At 43.2% G+C, this 26,966-nt stretch overlaps 2 protein-coding genes across 4 annotated transcripts; both read right to left on the bottom strand.

Annotated features, from left to right (window-relative positions):
* Window positions 1–937: 937 nt before the first annotated feature.
* LOC115398893 (phosphatidylinositol 3,4,5-trisphosphate 3-phosphatase and dual-specificity protein phosphatase PTEN) lies at window positions 938–13,162 on the bottom strand. Of its 3 annotated transcripts, XM_030105895.1 has the most exons (11): window positions 12,291–13,162; window positions 6,873–6,957; window positions 6,713–6,757; window positions 6,574–6,617; window positions 6,177–6,415; window positions 5,831–5,972; window positions 3,624–3,692; window positions 2,880–3,046; window positions 2,088–2,305; window positions 1,964–2,051; window positions 938–1,403 (listed from the first exon to the last, which is right to left on the bottom strand). In XM_030105895.1, exons 1-11 carry the CDS (start codon window positions 12,367–12,369, stop codon window positions 1,218–1,220), a joined length of 1,362 nt encoding a protein of 453 aa, XP_029961755.1. In that variant the 5' UTR covers window positions 12,370–13,162; the 3' UTR covers window positions 938–1,217. The 3 variants fall into 3 exon arrangements, with proteins under 3 accessions (XP_029961755.1, XP_029961754.1, XP_029961756.1); XM_030105894.1 differs by having other exon boundaries at window positions 1,964–2,305; window positions 12,291–13,148; XM_030105896.1 differs by lacking the exon at window positions 3,624–3,692 and having other exon boundaries at window positions 1,964–2,305; window positions 12,291–13,153.
* Window positions 13,163–16,362: 3,200 nt separating this feature from the next.
* On the bottom strand, window positions 16,363–26,966 carry LOC115398890 (bifunctional 3'-phosphoadenosine 5'-phosphosulfate synthase 2-like). The gene is made up of 12 exons (XM_030105892.1): window positions 26,835–26,966; window positions 23,333–23,447; window positions 22,868–23,103; window positions 22,592–22,730; window positions 22,288–22,406; window positions 20,807–20,920; window positions 20,284–20,395; window positions 19,966–20,171; window positions 19,718–19,853; window positions 18,128–18,396; window positions 17,820–18,049; window positions 16,363–17,613 (listed from the first exon to the last, which is right to left on the bottom strand). The coding sequence occupies exons 1-12, from the start codon at window positions 26,859–26,861 to the stop codon at window positions 17,472–17,474; spliced, it is 1,845 nt and encodes a 614-aa protein (XP_029961752.1). The 5' UTR covers window positions 26,862–26,966; the 3' UTR covers window positions 16,363–17,471.

Below are 26,966 nucleotides of genomic sequence, written 5' to 3'. Positions count from 1 at the left end.
CCAAAGCAAAGCTTTCGTTCATGTCCCCCCTCCCCCCGCCCCCTCCCCGACGCCCTGCACACGCAGGCTGAAATTTAGATTACCGTGCCGTCGAGTTGTCGACTCAGCCCGATGACGACTCCGTATTGGTAAAAATTCATTTTTCAGCCTGCACGATTTTCATTAAGTGAAGTTACGTAAACCCGTGATGTAATTTTCAGCGCATGACTCACTGCACTGGGGAACCCCGTGTGGAAGACACATCTCAGAGCGGGCTTTCTTTAAGAAAAGACAACATTGCATACATTTATTAAGGATGGACGCCAATTCCAATACATGCAAATCACCACTGTCCTTTAAATGTAGTGTCACCATTATTGCAAACACTTGTCTCCCTGCTGTTTTTGTGTATTATATTTTTATTATCTTAGGATAAAAAAAACATTAACAATTACATGGGATGCCTTGTTCTGCATAATTTAACGTATACACAGTGGGAACAGGAATGGCAATGCTTTAGACATCATCACAGCCTCTTCATAACCCCGCCCACCCCCAACCCACTGCCCGCATGCAGTTTGCACTGCACAAAGGCCAAAAGTCACGTGAGACAGCCTGCAAAGAGCACAAGAAGCATTCACAGTAAAGGAATATAGGAAGGAGGAGGAGAGAATGGAGGGAGGGTAGGAGGGCGGGGGAGTAAAAGATGAGGAGAAGGGAGGAGGAGGAGGAGGAGAGAGGGAGTGAAACAAAGTGACTGCAGCACTGGCCTTGGTTTAGACAGGAGAAGGAGCAGCATAGTCCTAGTACATCATTCTAACTTCTCCCACACTTCAACTCCCGTCTCCTGATTGTGGTACTCTTTCCATTGTCTTTGACACAAAAAAAAAAGTTTGCTTATATATGCATGTATATATGTATATACATATACGTATGTATATATATATAAACACATTTTTATAGCTACAGCACCTTTTCCCATGGGGCAACAGTGTCAATACCTCGCACATGGTACATGGCCGTGCCAAAGAAAAAAGAAAAATAAAATAAACTTAAAAAACAATATATTGGTCAGGATATTTATCTTTTTTCCCTAAAATTGGCATTTGACATGGTGATATTCTATTGCCGTCTGGGGGAGGGAAGGGACAAAGGTTCTTCTTTTGAGTTCATATTCAAGTTTTCTCCTTTTTTTTTTCTGGTGTATAATTTCTTCTTTTCCTGTTTTTAAAAAGAGTTCACACTTTCGTGATTTGCGTGTGCTGCTCTTCATCAAAAGGTTCATTTTCCGGATCAGAGTCAGTGGTGTCTGAATATCGATAATGGTCTGGCTCATTGTCGCTAACGTCCGGGGTGACGGATGTCGAAGTGCTAGCCTCAGAATTCGAAGGCTCCTCCACGGTTTTCGTAAAATACAACTTCACCTGGAAATTGAGACAACCAACTTTCAGTGTGTGCAGACAGATCATCATGAACATGGACAGACAAATCATTTAATAAGCTTTCTCAGTGACGAAACAGATCTAGCATCAGCGATCACTACTTTTACTTCCATCCGACACTTGGTTAATTTATGTGGCTGCAGTTTGTGCAAGTTCTGTTCTATCTCAACAGCAGCAGGGCAGCGAGCTTTCACTGCTGCAGATCTCAGATCAGGGTTATGTGAGCTACTCTTCGGGATAAATTAACACATTTAACCATGTCTGACATTTATACACAAAGTCATTTTGTGGGCTGGAGACCATCAGACGGGCCAGTTTAGGACCAAAGGTTTGATGCATCTGTGATCACCTCTATAATCATGTCTGCATTTTTAAACTGCATCCAAATTTAAGAAATCCTTCATTAAAAAAAAAAAAAATTAGCTGCAGTGAAGCAATACCAAACAGCATTATGGGTAACATGCTGAAGCTACAAGCTGAGCTCTCAGTGTCGTCTTTAAATGTGTTGATGAAGAAACTTGGCACGTGAATCAGCTGCTTACCTTGAAGTTTGGCGAGAAGTATCGGTTAGCTTTGTCTTTGTTGGCCTTGTCTAAGTCGTTCTTAGTGAGCGTCAGGATGAGGTAGTCCCTGTCGCTGTCCTTGAACCTGTCGCTGTCCTTGAACCTGTCCCTGTCGCCGTCCTTGACCCTGTCGCTGTCCTTGGCCCTATCCCTGTCGCTGTCCGCGACTCCGTCGCCCCGTTGTGAGCCTTGGCCCGTCATTGGTTCTGGTCCTTTCTGCTGGCTCTCTGCATTGTTCAGCGCCCCGTTCTCCATCTTGTCTGCACTCTCCTCTGGTCCGGGGATGAAGAAGGTGTTCACCCAGAAGTGAAACATTTTATCCTGGGAGGTGCACAGAAACAGAAAAATTACCAAACCAGAATTAAGCCAATAATCTAAGACTCTAAGGCTCCTGGGGGCCAAAATGGTCAAAAGAACCAAACCGAAAAAAGCCATACGTGACTCAGTCCCAATATATCCAACTCTGTGTACTCGCCCCCTACTGATGCCTTTAAAAACTCTAAACAAATACAGTTTCTTTTCTAAACGCGGCTCGGCTATTTTTGGACTTTGCTGGGTCTTAGCCACTGTAGTTATGAACAAACATGACTCCAATAGCACCAAAATGTGTATTCAGTTCTATCTTCAGCCATGTATAAATACACATCTTAGTATTTATGGCAGCAGGACGGAGCCTTGGCTCACGCCACTGCAGGTCATGTCACTGCTGTGGGAATGAGACACTTTCAGGCTATGAGAGCTACATTTTTGGTTGGTTCGCTGGGATCCGTGGCACTTAGCTGAGTAAAAAGTGACTCAGTCAGATGTCGTCGTATTGTTCTCCGACCTGGCAAGCCACGGCTGAAACAAGCTCTCCGTTACACAGATTTTTGAAGTTGACATAAACACGACGAACCTTCTTCATCATCTTATTCTGTTTATGGAAGAACTCCACTTTGATGTCTCCGCACACTGGCAGCGGCTGGGGGAATTCGAAAAACATGTGCTTGTCCTCGCGCCGCGTGTGAGCGGGGTTCGACGTGTGGATCTTCACTTTCAGCTGGTACACCACGAACTGGGGATCTGCGGGGGAAACAAAAAAAGCGCCGACGTCGCACGGGGATGAGGGGCGAGATCGTGAGGTGTGTTGAGGAGGTGGAGGGAGGAGACAAGACAGCACGGGAAGAGGAATGAGTGAGACGGGAGCGGGGAGTGAATCAGGACAGCGAGAGAGGACACCAGTGTTATTACATGAGTTTGACAAAAGAAACAGCACAGCAGCCCCCCCCCCCCCCTTTAGTGAATAAGTGCAACAAAAGCATTGTATTAAAAACATTTAATTAAAATTAAGGAGGAAAACGGAAAGTAAGACAGCAAAATGCATCACCCAAAGAGACCCAGGGCCCTATTCTGACAGACAGTCACAGCTCGGTGCTGGACTCGCGCTGCACACTGCATATACAATATTAACTCTTTCTTCTTGTTGCCAGAGTGGGAGGGGGGGGGGTGGAGTTGGAGATGGCTTCATAAGCTTTTCCTATGCTGCTTGGCAACATGTCTACCTCAGTCTGCTCCTGCCTGGTGGATCTCTGGGGCCGTATCAAAGCAAATGAGTGAAATAATAACGATAACAATAATAATGGATGAAAAGCTCATTTACCCCAATGCCAATTCCCTTTCTTGAAGCCCTGAGGGGTCGGCTCGCTCCTGTTTTTAACGGTACTGTCCCCTTAGAGAGAAAGAAGGTGATTAGCACAAAAAGAGGGGTCTGGCTAGCCTGCCAGGGGCTCCACAGCACAAACACAAATATGTACATGGACACAGCTTTTTTTTTTTTTTTCAACCCTCCTCCTTCCTTTTTTCTAACACAACATACAGAACTCGGCTTTTAATAGGGAGGTGTGCGATTGAGACATGCGACGTGAAACCTCGTGTGTGCTGTGTGATACACAAAAAAAAAAAAAAGAAAAAAGGAAGAAACAAAAGGGGGAACTGGAGATTGCTGAAAATCAAACAACCACAAAGCATCAGAGTTTTCTTTTAACAAACATGCGTGTGATGTTGACCTATTTAACTAGCGTCTTCTCTTTTCAATGATGTGCCTGAGCCGTGTGTGTGTGTGTGTGGACATGCGTGAAGACGTCAAACTCAGAATAGGGCCTATTAAAAAGGAGTGTTAGCAAGAAAGAGGAGCATGAATACGCTGAGAGCTGTGCAGCAGTCGGGTGTTAAGGTGGAAAAGCCACAGACATGAAGGGAGAAAAAGTGCTTTTTCTGACTGACTACTAAAAACGGACAAATTCAGATAGAGAGCACAACACTGCGTGACTCACACACACATTGCAGCAGAATTATTCCACTTTCCTCTGGCCGTAACAGAGTATTAACACTATTAAACTCGTAAAAACTGTTTTCAGCAAACAGTGGCAACATGATACCTGAAAACACCAATGAATTTCTGCAAAAAGAATCAGGGCGACCCCATTAATACCCGTCTTTACAAGTGTGTTGGATGAGGGCCTGTACAAAATCAGCTACTACGTTAAACTTGACTGAGTTTTTAAATTTAAAAAACTGTAATGGCATGAGTTCTTTCATCTTTTGCTTGCTGCAAGCATCAATAGAAAACCAGCAGTAGCAGCTCCTACTACTGTGCTTGGCGTTTACACAGAATGCGTTTAAGAACAGGGTGACCACAGGTGACTGATTTTTACTTTGTTCAAAAACACAGATCTGATTGCAGATATGCTTGGAAATCTGATGCGTCTAACAGAGTGGCATTTCAAAAGTGTAGAAATCACAAAGAAAACAAATGCTTGCGGTTAAAAATCTTCTCCTTTGTATAGCCAGTTGCACGAAGTGTGGCAGACAACAATACAGAGGCAGCAGTGAAAGCTGGCTTACAGAAGCGTCAAATTTACCATCTGAAAAAACAACTTCTCTCGATTGTGGATTACTTTTTTTTTTTGTGCTTACATCAACACATATGCTATCATGCTGGATAAAGACACACTTTAACGACAGGTGTAAATGGGGTCAGAATCGGCTCAGTAACTTCAAAACTGCTGAAAAAGTATCGTGAGGGCCTGCTGCAAGAGTCAGACTGTGTCGTCTCTGCCAACGAGACAAATGCAAAATGTTTGCATACACGCTGTTCCATAGCCCGCCTCAGTACCCACTCCAGCGCTGAGCGAAATTATAAATACCCACGAATGAGCCGTTGAAACCCACAGCAGACACGGCGTGTCACCTCACTGCTCTGTGCTTTAACATGCAAAACTAAATCACGGAGCATTGCGTTTAATTCCTCAATTGACTTTCAGGCTACTTCCTTCTAGTGACGCTCATGAAAACTACTGCTGGAGCGGCGTCCGGTGCGCGAGTGGCGCTTCCTCTGATGCAACTCCACTCAGTTTAAACAGCGCAAATTAAAAGAATCTGAGTCATATAAAGTGAAGCCCGAGGAGCTAAACGACGACTCAACTACATCCTTTCTCAGCTTTAACTCGACTTTCTGAGCCATTAAAAGTAAAGAAAGACATCTTATGATCTTAAAACATTTGAAGTTTCAATTACAGCTCAGGATCGGACTGAACTTGTCTCCTTTATTTTTTATGACAGACAATTAGTTGGTCTTGTTGGTAAGTGGAAACAAGAGGGCTTCATGAGAAACTGCCCTCGAAAGTCAGTTGAAAGTAAACCTGCACAATTCAGCTTCAGAAGCCGGACACAGAGCGGCCCGGCTTCACCTCAGACGACCCTGCTCCGGTGCCGGACCGGATCGTGGGTGAACCCCACGGCTCTAACTCCGCTTGAACAGCCTTGCCTACGCCCGGGTTTGAGAAGCTGAAGTTGAACATGACTCACTGCAGGTGCCCCCGCTGAACATGGGGAGAGTCTCGAACACCATTTTGTGGAAGAGGAGCGCCACCGGCTTGTACTCTAGCTGGTTCTTCAGTAGGTAGCTGTAGTAGTAGACGTAACGGCGCTGGCTCGGGATCGTTACTCCCTGCAACAATAAAACATGCAACAATGCTTAAAGACTGAGAAACTTGTCAGCAACAGTCAGAAGAGAGTGAGCTCATGAGGGACACTAGGTGAATGAATTCACTGTGAGTCCTGAAGGGATAAACCAGTTTTTAGTTGTTTTTATTTCTTTTAAGAAGATGTACCACACTCTACATGAGCTCGTTGTGCTGCAGCGTCTCTTTACCTTCTTGTCTCTTGTTCTGACTTCCCCGTAAAAGTCAAGTGCTTCGTGGGCCTCCAGGAATTTGCCACGATGGAGGAGATAAGCGCAGATCATGACTCCGGTGCGGCCCTTCCCGGCTTTACAGTGGATGGCCGCCACGTGATTGTCATCCTCGCTGAGCCACTGGTCCAGGTCTTCACAAAACGGCTTAATTAGCTCCAGCTGAGGAGGGTTGTGGTCTTCGAAGGGGTACTGTGCAACTGATGCGCGACAAAAACGTGAGGGGAGGGGAGGGGGGGGGGACAAGACCACCGAAGAACAGGTCAGCAAAGGCGACACAGAAGACAGTGAACATTTTGAGTGGATTTGTGTCATTTGGTTCTCGGATCAGCCTGGAGAAAGACGTGAAGCAGCCTACCTCTGCAGTTAAATTTGGCAGCATCGTAGTGTCTTTCTGCGCAGCTGAAATGGGAAGAGGAGAATCCAGTTAGAGATCACAGAGGAAGTTGGGAAGTAAACAGATCAGCTTGGATACAAACAGTGTGTGGGACACTTACAGGTTGTAGATTTTGTAATGGTTTTTATGCTTCGAATCCAAAAACCTGTTTGCAAGGGGAAACATATTCAGGCAGCATGATTAGTGGGGAGGAAACAAATCAATTCATAAAAATGTGCATTTTTTTTCCCCCATGAGAGCCCAACAGAAGCGTTACTCACCGTACTACATCGTCTATATTGTTTCTGTACACGCCTTCAAGTCTCTCTGCAGGGAAGCCCATAGCAATGATGTTTGGGTAGATATCTGTTCAAGCAGGAGTTAAGGAAGCATGTGCCTTGCACGTGAATTCAAATCAGACTTCTTCTTTTTTTGTTTTAAACCAAAAACTTAGTCGATGCCATCAAGTCATCCAGCAGCAGACAACTGACTGAACAGTTACATAACAAAATTTGAGTACTTTTTAAGAGTTAAGAGATAAAAAGTCAAGAGTTCAAATGGTTTTATTTGATTAGCTTAATCTATTTCTTGATCAGCAAAGTAAAATAAAAAAATAAAGGTCAAATTTCAACTGAACATTGCTGAAGTTCTAGCACAGGAAGTCATTCAGCTGATGTAATTTTCATCTTTTGCTCTCAGCAGCGTTGACCGTCACTGTCAACCACTTCTAAACAAGCACAACGCTGATCTTTTAGCTGCAAACCTGCGTTGCCATTTTTGCTGTCAAACTAAATTTCAAGCATTCATTTTCACTGTAAGTTCTTACTTTTTTTTTAATATATTTTCTTTTTTCACATATTGAAAATATATTCAACATTCAAACATCAAATTTCATATGTATCTAGATGCATAATTATGTAATACATATGAAGTCTTGTTTCCTGCTTATTAGTGAAGACCGTTATGCTGCATTTCTGCTGTTTTTTTTTTTGTTTTTTTTTCCAATTTTCGCTTCAATATGCCATGATTCCTGTATTTTAACGATGTCTCCTGTTACTGTCTGGATTGGAGATTTCACCTTCTCCCTGTGCATGACAGATTTTTGTTTCTGGCGCTTCAGTTTCCTACCCCCCCCCCCCCCCAAAAAAAAAAAAAAAAGAAAAAGAAAAAAAAAAGGTGTTTTTAACGTCAAATGGTGACTTAATTTACCAGTGCTTTCTGTTTGCCCCTTGATGAACTACTGATGGTTCCAGGTTGTACCCGGTCTTAACCCACAGTCAGCTGGGATCAGCTCTGGTGCCCCACAATCCTAAGCAGGATAAAGCAGCATAGAAGATGGATGGATCCATTTGCCATTTGAAAGAAGCTCAGCTAATAATCTGCAGCTAACATACATGCAAAACAACCTGCTGTAATATTCATAAATCAAGGATCAACTGTCATCCATTACGCTGCAGAGTTAGTGGTCTTGAATTTCATCAAAAGGAAAACGGTCAAAAAAAAAAAAAAAGGAAAAAAAAGTTTTGCTCTGTGAGATTATGAGAGTGTTGCTGTAAGCTATGGATGGGCAGCATCGTAAACGAGGGGCGCCGATCAGTGTGAGCGTGTGTGGTTGCATGTTGTGACAGATGGCCTTGACAGTGAGGAGCAGGCATGGAGGACGGGAGTAACAGTGCTCCTGCTTCAGCCAGGCCCACATGTGGCTGCACGAGGAGAGCCTCCGCTCCCTGACCTGCATGTATTTTTAGAGCCCAAAGTTATATTGGGACGATCGCAAATGTTCGGCTTATCTCTCGTTTGAGCTCAGTCGGACTAATTTGAATATCAGTGAGGTTGAATGCAGGCCACATCAAGTCACAGGAGTACGATGGGGGGAGAAAAGGAAGAAAAAAAGAAAAAGCTGTGTGTAACGACCTGCAAGCTGTTGCAGAAGTTAAATCCTGCATGTGTGTAACATACACAGAGACAGAACCACAAAGACTGAACTTTGGGCGGCGGTGGCGGCACTTTTCGCGTGCCACACACACGCCTGCCTGCACAGTTGCCCGGCATCGCTGGATGGGACTCCATATTTCAGCACAAGACTCTGATGGAAAATGTCACGGCCGATTACATGGTGACACACATACAATCTTAAAGGCACACATCAGCATCACATTGCAGCGAAAAGAATAATTCAGTTGGCATGCATGTCTTTGAGGCTCGGCTGCAACGCCTACCTGTAACTGAAGTCTGCACGTCACCATAAGCTGTGAGATTTCACACTAACCACTGACTAAAGGGCAACCTTTTCTTACACTTCCTGTGCCACGGTGTCAAAAATAGAAAAGCTGAATTTTTTCTAATTGGATGCGTTGCGACTTTATATTTTTTTCCCTCAGACAAATCACTTTTTAACTGGTCAGAAAAATTGGACACACGTGTCTGACAACTTTGGTGAAAAAGCTCCAGCTGGCAAGCCTCTATGCAAAAAAACCACAACTCTGCCTCGAGTACCTGCACAGGCAAGGAGGGGACCCTTTTCATCATGTACTTATCGCAACTGTACAAGACAGAACAAAGAAGAATGCAATTTTGCACAGATTTACTCCGAATATATTCTTTAAAGGAGAGCGACCTGGTGCAGCTTTACACAGCAGTTTTCAACCAAGCCTATCAATAAATCTATCATTATTTGAAAATTACCAAGCTAAACTATTGTCCTATTGTCATGCTCAGCAATGTATCCAAGATTTAATTTGGAGCCAAATATATGTGTTCCTTGCTATGTAATGAGCCAAATGATCCTAGTCAGACTATTCTAAGTGTTTTTGAAAAGCTCCTAACTCCCAGGAGAGCCTGAGCTCAGGGCATGGGGGGCTTGGTCTCTGCAGCTGGGAGGAAGTGCATATGCGGGACCCCTGACGGAAGCTCCAAGTAGGAGGGAAAAAGGGAGGGGGGAGAGAGAGAGGGGGGGAAAAAAAAGGAAAATCGGCTGCTTTAGGCACGCCTTTTCTTTAAAGCCAGCCCTGCCCTGGCTCTATGCATACACCAAATCCACAACTGAGCACAAGAAGAGGGGGGGGACCAGTGAGCATAAGTGAGGAGGAGGGGGGGACAGGAAAGGAGGAGAGCAGAGAAAAAAAAAAAGGGGGGCAAGCAGAGGGAGGGTGAATTACAGTGGGAGTAGTAAAGGAAAAGAGCAGAGGAGAGATGGTGGGTTGAGAGGGTAAGAGAGGGAGAGAGCACTCAGACGGCAATGCTGATACAAGATCACTGGCAACTCTATTTTAAGGGCAATTCCCAGAACTGTGATACTGCATTACATAACTGCAGTGAGCCCATATTGTTTTTAGACTCCATGCCAAAAATGATAAAAGGGAGAGTTCGAAAGGGCCCACATCTGAACAAGAGAGGACTTCAAGAAGATGAAAGATGCTACCTTTGATCGACGTGCCCTCCCTTCACACTTGCACAAAGCTGTGCAGGCACTGCACAGTCAGACATGACACTAGATATACCACATTACAAAACCAGGTGACAAACATCTGATCAAATGGCTGAGAAACACACATTTCAGCATCTGCAATCACACATACATCACAGCTGTCAGCTCTTCCTGAAATCAGTTCATTCTGTTGCTATATTTAGTGGCAGCGCTGAATTGAGCTATACATTTCCTTTCTGTCTGAAGAAAAGCTACTAAGAAAGAGTTCTCATGTTAATACAGAGGTTAATACAAAGGAACCAGGGAGACCCTACAGTTTGTGCAAATCTTTCTGGAACAGATTAATAGCATCTATGAGTTATGAAAACTACATCCAAAGGTCTAAAATGACCTCTCCATATGTCTTTTGCACAACCACAAGTCAAACCATTCAAAATATACTTGCCAATTGTTCTCACTGCAGTCTGAGCAAACGAAAAAGTTTCTACTTTATGAAGCTGGATTAGGTGAAAAATGTAAAGCCAGACAAATTATCTAATTTGTAGCAGATTAATATTGTGCCAACTCATTCATCATTTATGTAGCCTCTGGCGTCACCTCCTAAGTCCTAAGTACCACTCTCAGGACTCAAAAAGAGCCAACCATGCAGCTTGACATCCACACACAAGGTCAAGTGCACCAAACCTCCACCCTACCTTTAACCGTGACTCACTCAGCACTGTCACACATCACACTTTGCATTTGGCTGGTCACGGTCAACCACTAATCTATTATACTGCAAAGCAAATAAGCAAGCGCACTAACTTTAGTGTCGGGTGATACCTCAGCAGTGAACCAGGTCAGCTATTAACGGTGGAAACACATGACTGAGGACACACACATGGTTTGTCTTCAAAGTTGAAATGATGGCTGATGATATTTTGTCATTTCTCCAAATTTTCATAAAATAACATCAGCACCCAAAGAGGACACAGTGTGTGGGCTCAGGTCAAAGGTGAGATCAAGCAGGAGATACACTCCCAGCTGATTGCAGAAGTCTGTACTGATAAACCAGATATAGAACAAAATCGTGGATAGCTGCAGTACCATTTCTCTTGTTTGCGAAAGGTTCGTGAAACTCGGTGGATTGAAAAAGTGATTTCTATTGTGTCCAGCATCAGACTGGGCTAGCCTCAGTCCTCCAGATACAGGAGAAACTATTTCTTTTTTCCACAACTAGTTCAAAAATATATATACATATGGCTCCACAGATTTTTATCTTGGGCTGAATTTTGGTCATTCTCAATTTCCACACACCTGGTGAGAAAAGCCTCCAAACATATCTGGGAAAGTACACTTCTCTTTCTTTTGTTCAAATCTGTCTATACCCTTTTAAATCCAACCCCAATCTTTCCTATCGAAATCACTAACAAGGCCTGATCAAGCAAATACTTTCATTTTAAGCTGGCCTTTCATTTTTTGTACTTATTAGGATAAATCCATCTTGCATCTTAAATAAGTTAGTTGATCATTCTTGAATGTATTTTTTTTTTTTTTACATAAAAGCACATATGGGCTACGTGATAGCAATAAATAAAGCATATGAGAGGACTAAATATTTGAATTTGTGTCAAATACAGTCCCAATAAATGCAAAAGAAATTTAGTGTTAACACACATTTGGGAAGATAATTTCTGTGCGTACAACTGGACATTTTCAACACATTTCATCAGCACTGCCATGTTACTGTGATCGTTTTGATCACGACAATCGTGACATTACAGATTTAAAGCGTTGCATCCATGCACTGATTAATTTTCGGTCAATATTTGCAAAACAAAATCCATCAATTAATCGTGGTTTCTTAAGACAAGCTATAGTCAGTGAAACGAACCCCCCCCCCCCCCCCCCCCCCCAAAAAAAAAAAAAAAAAAAAAAAAAAAAAATCATCTCAACACAGCCCATCGCTGGCAGACTGGTATGCAATCCATCAGGCCCACGAATGTTATAACACAGCCACATACACACACAAACCACTGTCCGGCTGACCGGGGCTTTCCAGCTATAACATGACTGTGACATTTATGCGTGCCGCTTTGACAGATCCACCATCTTTCAAACACGCTGGGTGACAGCAAACTAGCCAGCGAGCTAACTCGAGTAGCCGCGGAGCTAACTAACCTCACGTTACTCCGCTGGCTGGCTCCACATCCACTCAGCAAAGCAACCGTTTCACCTTACTGATCAATGCAAGCTGTGAGGGGGGGGAAAAAAGAGGAAGGTGGAAGGATACATGTTAAGTCCAAGTCGAAACCATCCTCTTGGTATCTCCTTTTGTTCCGGCTGACCATTTCTTTTAAAATCCCAGCCATTGTGGCAGGTGACAGGAGTCTATATGTGGTAAATGATAAAAACAGGTTTATCGAGTCTCGGCCGTCTGGTGGCGTGTATGTCGCAGTCAGTGTGGCCCCGCTCTCGGTGGCTGGATTTCTGCAGGTCCTCGTAGAGAGCCAGCGGGGCTGGCAGTAGCTGTCGGTGGGATTATATGGGCTTCCTCTGGATCATAAAGACGGGCCTTGCTGTGCTCCTCCGCGCAGGCCCGACTTTCCCCAAATCCTGCAATTAGTCTTGCAAACACCCTCCGAATAAAATACATGCAGTTGTCCTCGGAAACACCCTTCGATCCCGAACACGGTCCAAGCTGACGGCTCAGCGGCAGCTGCCGGGATCGACAGCAGAAGAGCGGGGAACTCACCGGTTCTCGAAACCCGTAAAGACGTAGCTAGCTCGCTAGCTAACTAGCTAGCTAGCGCAGCTAACGCTACCTCCTTTTTCGATCCAAAAGCCTCCTAACGATTCAACATTGTCATCAACCGACCGCCGAGAACACATCTGAAAAAGAGTGACAGGCTCCACCTTGAATGTATACGGACTATACGCGGATTAAAAGCGCGCAGAGGCAGGTTTGACAGCTCGGTCCCGGGGAATCATCTTCTTTTCTCTCCGCTGCCGCTCCAGCTGAACTCTCAGGCTCCCATCATGGCCTCCACCGAAGGAAAAAAAGAAGGTAGCGCAGGCTGGGATTTTACAACACGTATCCCGCCGCCCTCAGCACATAGTCCCGCAGCTCCAAATAAAGCACGCAAATGCAGAATTATATCATATCAACTCAGCAATTAACACCAAGCGCCGGGAACCACCTGCTAACCCAAGCACGCGTTTTTAGCCGGTAAGAGCGCTAAAGCGGAGTTATTTCGTGCATCTGGCGGAAGGATAAAGCATGTCCGCATGCGACGCTCCCTTCTGTCAAAGTGATCACGTGTGGCTGTAATTAGGGAAGTTTCCAACATAATGTCACTATTCGCGGTTTAAACTGTCATTTCAGCCCCACAGACTAACTGTGCCTATCGATTATACCACATTTAATTCCTCGTGAAAGGAGATTTTGACTTTTTATATAATCACAGCTTGTTTTAGTTTCCATATCTCCACAAATCAAATCTAAATCATTGCAACATTATTCATTTTGGGGTATTTTATGACACACTCATTATTTAAGGTTATTAAACATGATCATAGCATGCAATGGATAAAACACTGTGATAACAATTTAACTCCATGGTAGGTGATTTTGAATATTGCTGAATCAACTAATAAGATTTGAAATTTGTTGATTTTGCATAATACTAAACAACAGTTTTCAATTAAAAATACATATATTTTCCAGATTATGATATAAGAAGAAGTTTTGCACAATAGTCAAAATCTGACTGCAAAATTATAACAGCAATTAAAAATCTTTTCATCCATATAGAACAGGGGTGTAACAAAGTTTGCATTCCTTGTATCCCAAAGGGCCACATGAAGAATTAACACTATTATTGGTGCCAAGATTTACAATGAGTCAAGATTTGCTAAATCAGAATTATCTCCTGATGAAAAGCAGATTTTTGCACAAGTCTTGTGCTCAACTGTTGTTTCACGTCACTTTTTTCAGTCTTTCCCAGTCTCTGTTTTGAAGTTATTACAGTTTTTTTAAGTTTCAGGTTCAGAACACTGCAAAATAAAAACTATATTTTTTCATTAACCTTTTTTTCTTTCCACAGTGAAACACCAAAAAATGTAAGGTAACAATTGTTTGCTCTCCTAGCCTAGGGGGAACACACAACCAATAATTTAGTAAAGCCCAAAAAAAGTGAAAAAGAAAAGAGAAATCATTGCAGATGTATTAAAGTTAATAATAACATAATAATAACAACAGTGTTTTTAATTTCAGTCAGGATGTTCTAGTGACACCCTGATGGCCAGTCAAACAGAGCTAGAGGGCCACATATGGCCCCTGGGTGCACCAGAGGGTCTCCTCCCATGGATCACCTCCAAGAATGTAAAAAGTACAAATAAAGGTTAACCTCAGACATTCACAAAAGCAACTTTTTGGTTTGTTAATTGGAGATGGCACTCAGTAAGACCATCAGACATTTATAATCAAAAGTTTGACATGTTCCTTACTGCTGGTAAAGTGAAATGAGTGACCAATCTGTATGTTTTGCTGCAGAAATTGTGCATCTTAAGAAACATCTCACATCACCTCTGATAAATACTGTCACAAAGATAATAACTGCAGATTTTGACGACCAAAAAAAAAAGAGAGAGATAAATTTTAGTAATGTGTTACATCTTAATAAAAAGAAAATCTTGTTTTTAGAATTATATTTGTTTGTTTGTTGCCGTTGAATCATAATAGGTTTATGTCCATCAGAGTCCCGTTTGCAGTAGCAACTTTCAGTTCATTAAACTTTATTTTAGACAGTACTCAATGCTGGCAGATTCAAGACACACCTTTTTATTCAAAATTTCGTTTGGGCTGCTCTTTATGTTGTTGTCCCGATGAAAGATGTAAAAGTCCACACTTTCAAAACATTTTTCTGACATTTGGTGAAACCTTTCTCCCTAAAATGTCCTGATAATATTCTGATTTCAGGATTCCTCTGTTACACTCTATGCACCGAATATCAGTTTCAGCAAAGTAACGCCACACTCTCCCCTCAGTGAAACTGTTTTTTTTTTTTCTTTACAAGCAAATTTTCTTTAAGCAAGTTGATAGTTACATTCTCCCTTTATGTGTGCAGGTGTGGCTTTCTGTAGATGCACCTCTGGCCTGCGCACGTGCTTTGATTTAATATTTCATCTTACTGTAGGATTGGACATGAATGAATTAAAAAGTGAGCTGAGCAAGAGGTGGACTTTTTTCATTGACGAATTGGCCCACAGGATAAAAGCCCTACAGGCATCAGTGCTCACATCCCAAATCATCATGAATTGTTTAAGTTGCATAATTGTTGATTCATAAACCATCTCAGATCATATTTCACCTCACATATAGAACCTTTCTAATATCCGAAGTGAACTGAACACCTGAGAGGAAATGTGGCTTGTATTTCTTACATTGTCAGATGCTGAAACAGTTTTTGTCTGTATTCAGAAATATGTAGGACGAGCAGCTGCCTGGTCATTCGGCACTGACATGACATGTTGGATGTACAGTGGTTGGAGATTTCATAAAGCACTGAGGGTGCAGTTCAGCAGATTTAAATGGGGTTACCTGGAACATCGCAGATTAAATGATCTGATCCTATGTAAGGCTAATTGGGAATCTGCTTCTTAAAGCGGGGACTGGTTCTCCTCATAGAAGAATGCTCATAAGCTCTTACAGCTTAATGACTAGCAACATTAATCAGACCTCCAAGTTCACGCGACCATCTCTTAAGTGTAATTTAAAAGCGACTCAGGGTGTCTGTAATCTGATCGAAAAGATCAAGCAGTCAAAGCCAACCCTGAGAGGAACCCATTGTTTTGGGCTGCAAGTGTGCCACAATTTATTACAGAATTTTGATTAATATTTTCACAGATAATTGCTGCTGGTCCAGAATCGCTTTGTTTAACATAAATCATGTGTTTGGACAACGATGAAAGGGGGTATGACTGCATTTGGGTCTTTTTCAGACAGTCAAGTGGATCAGAGTTCAACAATCACAGCAACCTGAAGTGCCAGTGTGCTTTTCAGCGCACTGCCAGGACTATTTTTGTTTGCATGCCGGTTACTGCAGGCAGGTGGCGCCACTGCACTTCAGTCTTCACAGCCAAACACAGCCACACGACACTCACCTGAACTTCAGCCTCACTACTCCTTGCACAAAGATGCAGATTGCAAAACCGTAAGCCCTCCGTGCAATAAAACGGATGGATGAAAATTCATTTTATTCAGGTGAAAGTACAAACCAGTCGAGCACAGTTCAAAGTAACGTCATTTATTATATTACTGCATTTTTCTGCACCGTCCTATAACTGCATTCATGCATGCCCACTTCTTAAAGTTCCACAAATCTCAGACTTTTTTTTTTTGCATAAATATCAGAAAGAAACAACAATCACTTCCATATTGATGGCTAAAGAGATGAAAGCCAATTTCACATTATATAGTGTTTCACAATAACATGTAAAAAGATTACTTATTTAGCAACCAGAATCTAAAAAAAGGCACAAGTTGTGTGTAGTGACAAAAACCTACATTGTAACTTCCATTCAGGTCACATAAGACTGGACAGACAGTGATATAATTCCATGTTAAAAAGACACCAAAGGTGAAACGTGCACTTATTGTTTTTTTTTTCTGGATCCTTCAGATATTACAAGTAACTACATAAAATGATTTTTCCTGTTTGTGCTCCTAAACTTATAAAATAGATATAAAAAAAGATTTTCAAGTTATTAATTTATTAAAATACATATCTTAAGTTAATATGCTTTTAAACATGTACTGCATAAATCACGTGGTTTCATAGGAATGTAAAAAAAAAATGCAATGCTTCTGAAAAGAAACCCAAACTATGACAACTTGTAAACCTTACCAGTTTAAGACGAGAGCTCTTTGGCGAGTTCCTTCCAGTCGTCAACTGAACATACGTATTAGGTGTGAGGTCAGAACTTCATGAGTGCATTTGTAATATATTTACTTTATCTCCTCTTTAAATTTAATATCTCATGGGTCAATGTGGTGTCGAAGCCTCTTTAGATTTTCTCCAACATGTCGAAAGGAAGTAAAATGTCTCTGCACTATATTTCGAAGCTTGCACATCGTCTGCATAGAAAAGTTATTGCAATGCCCTTAAGTTAAAAAATATATTAAAATAACAGGATTCTTTTAAAAAATAAAATATCATGGAAAAAAAATTAATTTGGGTATTCCTATCCAAATTAATAGAGGAGATTGATGACAGCATATTAAAGCCCACAAGTCTTTGTATAGCTGGGGTTTCTTCAAAGACAGTTCATTTTGATTTGGTGAAGACAAAACAGCCGCCCCAGCCATGAAAACACATCATTTGAACCCATCCCACAAAAGAGGAAAACACACACTGTTTCCCTGCTCCAACAACCAGCTTCCTCGCTCCACGGCCCGAGAGCTCGGCGCTGGTTACTCCTTCTTCTGAGCTGTGGAGTAGTACTCCACCAGCACTTTCCAGGCCTTGGGTGCCATGAAGCCGTCAGGAGGGTTCTCCCCGCTCCGAGCCAGGTTCCTCATCTTGGTTCCCGATATGAACTCGAACTCAGCCTTACTGTGAGATAGAAGGAAAGAGAGCACAGATTAATAAAGTATTTCTATTGTATTGTATTCTTCCTTCTCTTTCAATTGTTAACGTTTTGTACATTCATGTGACATCTTTTCTGCGAACACACAAACAAACAAACAAACAAACAAAAAAAAAAAAACGATCTTATACTTATAACCTGATTGTGTTGAAAAAGCTCCGTGTTTACTCACCGCTCCGGGCAGAAAAAGTCCATGGCTTTCTTTGTCTTGTTGTAAGCTGCTACCCTGAAGGGGATGATCTCCACGGAGGTGAGGCCGGGAGCCATGGTGAGCACCTTGGATCCGTGGGTGGGTTCGTACAAGTCTTTCTTTGTGTCCGGGTGCGGCATGCCTGCGGGGTCCCGGCCGACGATGTAAAAGTTTGCTCCGGCGACCATTCTGGCTCTACAGTGCCACTGGACCTGGGGGATGAGCGGTTTGGCATTCGGTCAGAGAGCCGCACGGACAAAAAACCTGAACCATCCTCATTCCGTCCTCACCTCTGTGGGCCCGGCGTACATCATCGGTGACGGGAAGATCGCGACGATGGTGTTGGCCGGGTCCAGGACGCCCTCCTCCAAGACCGCGGCGTGCTGCTTCATCCTCCACTCCAGAGGTACGTCGTCGTCTTTGGTCCAGCCGCCCAGGGGGTGGAGCAGGAGAACCGGCTTTTTGTATCCGCGCTCCAGCAGACGCCGCTTAGTGTCTTGCATGAGCAGGGCGTGTCCATTGTGGACCGGGTTACGCAGCTGGAAGGCGAAAATCGCATCTGTGGAGGGCGAAAACGAAGAGAGGGAAAGAAAAATAACAATTAGAATAAAGAAGATGAAATAACATGCACTCAAATCATTCTGTACAATACAAAAAGGAAAGACTATGGTGCACTTCAGCCACAAACATGCTCACATGCCTTCTAATGAACTCAAATAGACTAAGAATAAACTTGGCATCAAAATCATATATTTCCCATACTCCATCAATCATTTCAAGCTGCTGGGAGTTATTATGCGTCCAACAACACTGAATAAGTTTAAGTGCCGATATCTAAAATGAGAAATCACATGACACCAGTTGAAGCATCCCTTAAAGGGCTGCATGTATCTTTTAGGACCAAGTCTTTAATTGGTTTTTAAAGGCTTTTAAAACACAGCCTTGTATCTTCATGCCTGTTCATCTGAATATGTTCCACACTGTGCTCACGTGTTCTGAAGATGTGTGATGAAGCAGTATTTTGTTTTTGTCCTCCAGTGACTTTCTTCTTTACACAGAATTAACAAATAGCTCCAACAGATATTATTTTTCATTTTTTTATAACGCAATCTTCCGTCTTAATCTTAATTTTTAATGCTTATCTTTTTTATCATTTAATTCTGTTTTTAGTGTCTTATCTCCTGTTAATATTAATCATTTATTACTTCGTGTGACGCATTTTTGGCTGCACTTTGTTTATAGAGGGTGCTATGTAAATATAGGTAATCCTTATTCTTTTCATTCTCAGAAGAGTTCATGAGCCATACTCGCACAAGGCAAACATGATCATTATTGTTTGCTTTGTGTAAGTCTTTCATACGCTGTCACACACAGTGCCACTCTGGCACGACTTCCTTTGACTGATTAACTTTATGCTTTTTACAGAAATAAACATATTCAATGGATCTTGAGGGTTGTTACAGTTGGAAAGTGTCCAAACTGCTAGTTTATGGAGTTTAAAACCTTTCTGATGCCAACATGCTCACGCCGGGAAGAGAAACGCAACACAAAAACGAGCAAAGTACAAACAATATGTTGACACGGCGTCATTCACAGTGAGGGAGGTGATGACATTCTGAACTCAAACTGTAGTTTCTCCACTGGTGACAAAACACATCACAAAACCCATGCAGCTAGGCATTTACCCTTCTACTGTTTTCATCTGCTCCTTTGTCAAGCTCGTCTGAAAGACAAAGGGTGCATTGCCTTCATGTTGGAAGCGCAGTTTTCAGCAGCTGAAAAGATTCCGTCATGAACTTTTTCTCGAGCAGGAAGTGTTACTTTGTGATCTTTGTCTTCACAGCGGTGGAATACCTTTTTTTTTTTTTTTTTTACCTCACCTGCTTCCATTTCTTTGAACTTCTGCTTGAGCTCCCTCGGGGTGAGGCGGTAGTCGTCGAGATTGTCGTTCCACTTGATCCGCTCCAGCACCTCCAGGTCGCCGCCGACCAGCCAGTCGCCTCCTTCCATGACCATCTGATGGTCAACGCAAGACACGTGTGTTTCGCTCACTAAAATCCCTTAATGTCATCATTAGAGTCTTGGGTTTAATATTTAGCTTTCTACAACAACCAAAGAGTCTGGCTACCTTGATGTAGGGGTGCTTTGGGCAGGTGGTGCCCCACTGTCTGGCGCACCGTTCCTCCTTGCGGTGCTCGTAGAACTCAGGGTTCCTGAGAATAGCCACGCGCGACCCTTGGTACTCCAGCGCTACTGCCGTGCTGCCATCCAGCGCCTCCTTGACCTCGGTGCTGACCGGCAGGACGATGGGGACCGACATGTTGATGGCACCACCTGCGTCAGTGTTGAGATAAACGTTACAGTAACGGGTACAAATAACAGGCAAGTGTGCACTTCGGCCCAGTTTTCCCAGTAACGAACAGGGAACAGCGCGGCTGTCTCTCACCGTCCAACAGGTTCCCAAAGTGGAGGACTTGGAGGAACTCTTTCTCCCTCATGAAGCCCTTCAGGGGACTCGCCCAGCCTTCTGCCAAAACCTGCACCCACTGCAGATCCAGCTGCGGACGAGCAACAATCAGCAGAGTGAGAACTTGTTCTTCAGTTTCAGAACTCTGACGGTATATAGTTTGACGCAAACGTGCACTGTACATTTGAAATCTTGATATTGAGCAACAAGCCTGTAATTACAGTGAGAAGGAATGAGACTGTCTCAACATGCTTTTCCATTAACAGGAAACCAGTGGTGCCACTGTTCTGAGGTTTTACTTGTGTCTCTGCGTCGACAGACCGGACTCTAATAATCCTTGTGCCAACAAAAACCCAGAATTTGGGATGTGTGTGAAACGTACAAAAGCTTACACACCACAGAATTTTCAAAACTAAGAAATCAAATACAGACAGAAAACAGCCACCTGATTTTATAAAAATGTAACTTTTAAGAGATGTGAATGCAAAAGCTGGGACATTACCTTGGTGATGCTGATGGTGGGCAGCGTCTTTGCGTCGGCCACAGCCAGATTCAGCTTGTTGTCGGGAACGAAGAGCTCGTTCACCTCCTCGACGATCTCGCTTGGAACGATATTCTGTGTGAACGCAGAGAGAGAGAGAGAGAGAGAGAGAGAGAGAGAGAGAGAGAGAGAGAGAGACAGAGGGAGAGAGAGTGAGAGAGAGAGAGAGAGAGAGAGAGAGAGAGAGAGGACGTTACAAGTGGAGAAGTTCAAAAGTTTTAGCCCAATTGCATTTGCATTTTGAAAGTATTATCTATATTGCTGTAGAAACACATGCACAGCCTTTTGTCTTGCCTTAAATTCAGTTTTATGCAAAACAATATTAAAACAAATACCAGTTCTACAATGCATGTAAAGTGTGTGTACAGTAAAACATCCTCATGTGTATTTTCTTTCTCCCTAAGGATCTGTTAGTGTTGAACATACTGTGTTTACAGTGTCAATAGCCCTTCAGTGACTTAACGAACGTTTCCAATAGTTTGAAACTCTGCAGAAGCTAAAAATGTGTGTTAAGTGTGTTTTTCCTCTACGTCTTCCTGAATATTGCATAATGGTATAGTGGTTAGCACTCTCAGCTCACTTTAGCTTGTTTCTCTTTGAGGTTTGCATGTTCTGGGCACTGTGACTTCTTCAGTCTAAAAACAAGCTGGTTAATGGGTTAACAATCTACACTGCCCACGATGAAGGAGAACTGAAACAGCCACCAAAGAGTCATTGCGTCTTCTCAGAAGAGTGGTTTCAGGTCTTTCGTCTCTTGATGGAACCACACAGGCTTGATCAGGACCCTTTGGGGCCACAACATCACTTCCAGAAGTTTTTTTTCCTCTCATTTATTAAAAAAAAAAAAAAAAAAAAAAAACTCAAACCATGGCTGTATATTTGGGGGTTGTATTCCTGCACTGCTGCATGCATTTTGAGCCAATCAGGTGCCTTCCTGATAGCCTTACGTGACGGATAAGCAGTATTACATTCGATTGGCCTGTAACTTTTGCACAGTACTTAACTAGCATGCAATGCTGCAACCAAATGCTGCAGTATTTTTTTTCCCCCTCGAAAGAAACCAATCCACACATGAATGTTTAGAGTTAATTCTCTGGTAATACCTTCACAAGTTTTTGAAGACGTGCTATACACTGAATCATTGTTTGGATTGAAGATGTCTTTTACATGTCCTCCTTGATTACACAGGACTTGTTCAGTCTCTGAAGCTGTTTGGATTTATTAATCTTTGTGCTGACCCACCTATTGGTATTAGCATTTCATATTTACATGGCTTACACTCAGACTGTTTGGTCAGGCCACAGAGCTGAGCAGGAACAGAAATGACATTGAGTACTTTGCGTGCAGGGGGGAAAAAACACAGCATGAACAGTGCGGCACAAATGAGAAAGAGTCTGTGGTGATCGTTGTATCAAAACCCAATTAGTCATTGTTGCACGTACCTGGTCAATGAGTAGATCCAACACTTGGTTCAGACATTCATTCACAGAGAGCTCACCAGTTTTCAGAACGAGCTCTGGTGCCTCGGGGCGCTCATAATCTGAATCAATCCCAGTGAAACCTGACAGGAAAAATAAATAAATGAACGACTGTGAAACCACATCAGGACGATAAGCATGTTTACCTGCATGAGGTATGGTTAGGTATAATCAAATTACATGAGGCTCAATATTCTTGTGTCAATAACAGCAGCGGCACAGAAAACACAGGAAGACACTTTGGTTTAGTGGCCATTGTCACACAAACCTTTGATCTCTCCGGCACGGGCTTTCTTGTAGAGTCCCTTTACATCCCTGCTCTCGCACACCTCGAGAGGAGCGTGCACAAAAACTTCAAAAAACGGGAGGCCAGCATCGACGTGGATCTTTCTTGCCTCGGCACGATCCTGAAAGAAAAAAAATCATTGCAAACATAAAGTTAATAATAATATCTGCTTTGGAGTAAACTTCAGTATGGATGCTTAATTAATAACTATTTGCATTATACATCATTTTTCAAAAGCTCCTGATAACGCCTTCTCACCTTGGTGAAAGGAGAAATGAAACTGGTGACACACACAAGGCCGGCGTCTGCGAACAGCCGGGCCACCTCGGCCACGCGCCGGATGTTCTCCTCACGGTCTTCAGACGAGAAGCCCAGGTTCTTGTTCAGGCCGTGTCGAATGTTGTCCCCGTCCAGGGAGTAGCAAGGAATACCGTGGGACACGAGGCACTCCTCCAGGGCGAAGCTGATGGTCGTCTTCCCGGCACCAGACAATCCTGGTCAGAAAAGTTCGGTCAACAGCGGCGTTTACACTCAGTTTAGGATGTGTGCTCACTGGAGGTGCGGCTTTGGGATCTGGATTAAGAGTGCTGTCTGTGTGTTGTTCTGATGAACACAGGTTCAGATGGCAGCCTGATCACACTAGCACGGAACTGCGCTGCACAATGAACACACCCTGGATCTCGCTGTATGCTTTCTGTGCTGCAGAGGAGGAGGAGAACTTACCAGTGAGCCAGATGGTGCAGCCCCTGAAGCCGCCCCTGGTGCCCACCACCTGCCCTCTCTTAGTCCGACTGACATGATGATCCTGGTACACCACGTTGGTCGACCTGTTTACATCCTAAAAAAAAAAAAAAAAATTAGGAAAGAACAAAATTCAGAAGCTGTGCGAGGTAGTTCTAAAGGAACCAATTTTCATTTGCTTCATTATTAATCCTTCATGTCAGAGGATTTGATGTGTTTTCATTCCCTCAATACTGTGTCTCACCTGCACAATCATTCAAAAGACAGAGAGAAATATGGAGAATATTCTTTGTGTTAATGTTTAGAATTGAATGATGCCATACCAAGGTGAAGTAGTTGTAGAACTTGTCATGCTGATATAATAATGTCGTGATAACAACAACAATAGGGTTCTTCATTTGAAATATCAAACCTGTTGATCAGGATGTTAAGCATTGTTTCCACCATATAAGCATTTCACCCGACCCCCCCCCCCCCCAACCCATACACACAAAAACATACAAATGTATGCACACAGTGTGAAATTACAAGGTTGGGAAAACAGTATACCAAAATAACAAGTAAAGGAAATTAACTAAAAAAATAAAAATAATAAAAAAAAAATGATAAAGAAACGTTTTGACTCTCAAGACAGCTAAAAATAAACCAGCTATTTAGTTTTAGGTGTGGGAGATGAATGAATGAGGTTAATGAACTCATGAGCGGAAACTTGCCGCACCGGCACGGCAACAAGATGACAAGAAAATTTAAGATTTAATGACGTAAAAGGAACGAGGCGTGTGAAGCGAGCTTCGCCCGCTCAGTTAAATGGTCGACGCAAAGTGCAAACCAGAGTCAAGTCATGATGGGGTGATACAGAAACACAGCAGTCGACGCTTTGGTTGATACGAAGCGACACATGTACAGAAAAGCTGCTTCTCAGGCTCTGCTTTCTGGAGAGACACCAACTAATTCATATATTCTATATTGAATGAATTCAAACAAGATGTTTCAAAGTGTCTAAAATTAGCAGATATAATATAAAGCACCCATTCGTGTTCAACTGGGGCCGATTTGAAAGGTTGGATTCACTTTACTGGAGTTTTATGTGTAGATATCATGTTTTAAATGACTCCAAGCAGCCGGGCTGTGGATAAATGGGACTGCATTGACTTGTGGAGGGGAGGGGTGGTGAAGGCGGCCGTGGAGGGAGGGAGAGGACTGGCTGGACAATGTGGCCAGTGTGCTGCCTGCAGCCCAGCGATGATGTGGCAGTGCTCGTGCCCACACGTTCGCCCTCTGCGCCCAATCTCCCCTCTTCCCCACATCCTTATGCCTCGGACCTGTCCGCCCATGGTGCAAGGAGCTTCCTACACCAAACCGTTCAGATATTCCGTCCACGGGACTGCAGTCAGCGCACTGAGACCGTCTGAGACACGTCCTCTTTACTGACACGGTGCTGTGAACAATGGATGACAAAAACATAATGAAAGGCGTGGACTTACTCTTCCATACATTTTAAATACCTCTCGTTCCTTGAGATCCCATCATTGACAACACAATGTCACCATCCTGTCTTTAACCAGTTAACCTTTCCTTCAGCTCAACACGCATTTCAAGTTAGTCAGTAACATCATGTCACGTTAACATCAGCACTCAGAAATTTAGTTAAATTTTCCCATGCTTGTTTTAGTCATTTATTTCAATTCTTACAATTGCTTCAATGCCTTCCCCGTTTCTTGAAACATGTTCAAGATCGTTTTCCTCTCAAAGAACATTCTTAAAACTCTTATCAACGTCGACTTGGAAACCTTGCATAACTCTTTTCTGCTTGCTTGGAGTTTAACTCCTGTTATTTTTGGTCAAGAAATCACAACAGATACAATGCTGATATCAAGCCTGGAGTAATCTCTCGAGGGAAATCACATGTACACACAGTTACAGCAAAACTAACAGCACAATTAACAACTCAACATGTCAAAACAATTGATGAGTCAATACTACTTTAATTTATTCAGTAAAACAATTCCTTCAACGAGTCGCTCATGGGGCATGAAGACTGTTTTGTCCAATTAATAGTCATAAGTACCAAAAACTGATGCAAACAAGTGTCTGATTATGAGTTTTTGTGGTGAAGCCAGTGTGACAAAGTGTCTGGGGTGATGCACACCTGAACTTGCTTCACAGAACAAAAGGTAAAACTGTTGTTTTCACAGTCCCGCATTAAGAGATTTCACACAACCCTATCAAGCATGACTAAAACATCTAAAAACAACAGCTGTTGTAAAAAGCTCTGTATAGTTGCTAAATCAACTTTCACAATGATGCACAGCTCTACTGAGCCTGGTGGAAGCAAAAATATTGAAGAATGTATTTGATTGAAAGTTCTAATCATATCAGTAAGTCAAAAACTTATTCACAATATTAACAACAGTCGCCTATTCCCTGATTCAATTCAGTTTATTTCTATAGTGCCAAATACAGTACAACACCCAAGTCAACCCCAAATTCGACATGAGCAAGCACAGGAGATGGTGGAAAGGAAAAACTCCCTCTTAACAGGAAGAAACTTTAGCAGAATGAGCTCAGAGGTGGAGATTTTCTGGCTGATGTTAGAGGATAGAAGGGAGGAAAATGACAGAACAGACAGAGAGCAACAAGTGAACAGACATGATTCCACTTACTGCCTTTAAATGTGAAAAATAACAGTCAAAAAACTTTAATGTGCCACCATTCTCTATCCACAGTGACTCAGATACGTCAAAATGAATTGACTTGCTTATTACAGTGCACACCTGAGGGAAAACTTCCCAATAAGCCCCTTCAAAAAAATTCTCAACAAAAAAATAGAACCGGTTAGTTATCTTTGCACACCACAGGAGGAATTATTTCACAATTTTCTATCAAATGCGTCAAGATAGTTGCTGACATGGCTGTTCGTCACCAGTGGATTTCCTGCTGAATAAGCACAGTGGGTGGCAGGTTCTGTGGATGCTGCTCCAGTGTCGCTGAGGGTTTTCGGCGTTCGCCTGGTTTTCTCTGCCCCTTCCTCATATGCTGCCTGAGTGGAGCTGCATTCCTGTGCAGCATCAGCGTGCCTCTTTCCACATAGTGGCTCCTTTCTCAGCCCTCTGAAGACAGCCTGGGTTATGAATGGGCCAGATTGACGGGGATACATGTCTGCAACAACTGGTCCATTCAGGGCCCAGGCCCACGGTGGCCATCACACCTGGCAGTACAGTACGGATTCGGGGGGGGGGGGGGGGGGGGGGGGGGGCGCAGTTTTCTTCACAAACTGGAGACTTTTACTGAATACGATTCTGTACTGTAACTCTGACGTTTTCCACACTCTGGGAGGAGTTCGACATCTCACACACTTGGCTTGACTTGTCGTAAACCTAATCTGATGACATCTTGGATTTCACTTGCCCCCCTCCTCCTCCTCTCGCTCTCTCTCTGCCTTCCTCCAGCCCACCAACACCCGTTATCCCCGAGTTTTCCTCACCGTACGAAGCTTCTTCACCCCGGACATTTCGCTCTCGTCACGCCGCTTGAGCAGCACTGGAACACCGGCTTCGGGGAAGGCTTGACGCTCGCTGAGGGCCTGGAGGTCTCCGGGAGTCCGCCGCTCGCTCGG

This window comes from Salarias fasciatus, chromosome 13, assembly GCF_902148845.1.
Source record: "Salarias fasciatus chromosome 13, fSalaFa1.1, whole genome shotgun sequence".
NCBI lineage: Eukaryota > Metazoa > Chordata > Actinopteri > Blenniiformes > Blenniidae > Salarias > Salarias fasciatus.
The sequence above is the reverse complement of the archived record's forward strand: the minus strand, read 5'-3'. Positions and strand labels throughout refer to the sequence as shown.

Bases quoted from the DNA above. Each gene is read 5' to 3' on its own strand.
- LOC115398890 (XM_030105892.1), bottom strand. From the start codon at position 26,861: ATGTCCGGGGTGAAGAAGCTTCGTACG. The intron at 19,854-19,965 runs GTAGCCAGACTC...GTTGACCATCAG, and splicing joins CAAAGCACCCCTACATCAAG to ATGGTCATGGAAGGAGGCGA. The intron at 17,614-17,819 runs GTGAGTAAACAC...TCTATCTCACAG, and splicing joins GACTTTTTCTGCCCGGAGCG to TAAGGCTGAGTTCGAGTTCA.
- LOC115398893 (XM_030105894.1), bottom strand. From the start codon at position 12,369: ATGGCTGGGATTTTAAAAGAAATGGTCAGCCGGAACAAAAGGAGATAC. The intron at 6,416-6,573 runs GTAGGCTGCTTC...GTCGCGCATCAG, and splicing joins TGCCAAATTTAACTGCAGAG to TTGCACAGTACCCCTTCGAA. The intron at 3,693-5,830 runs GTGAGTCATGTT...TTTCTCTCTAAG, and splicing joins GTTCAGCGGGGGCACCTGCA to GGGACAGTACCGTTAAAAAC.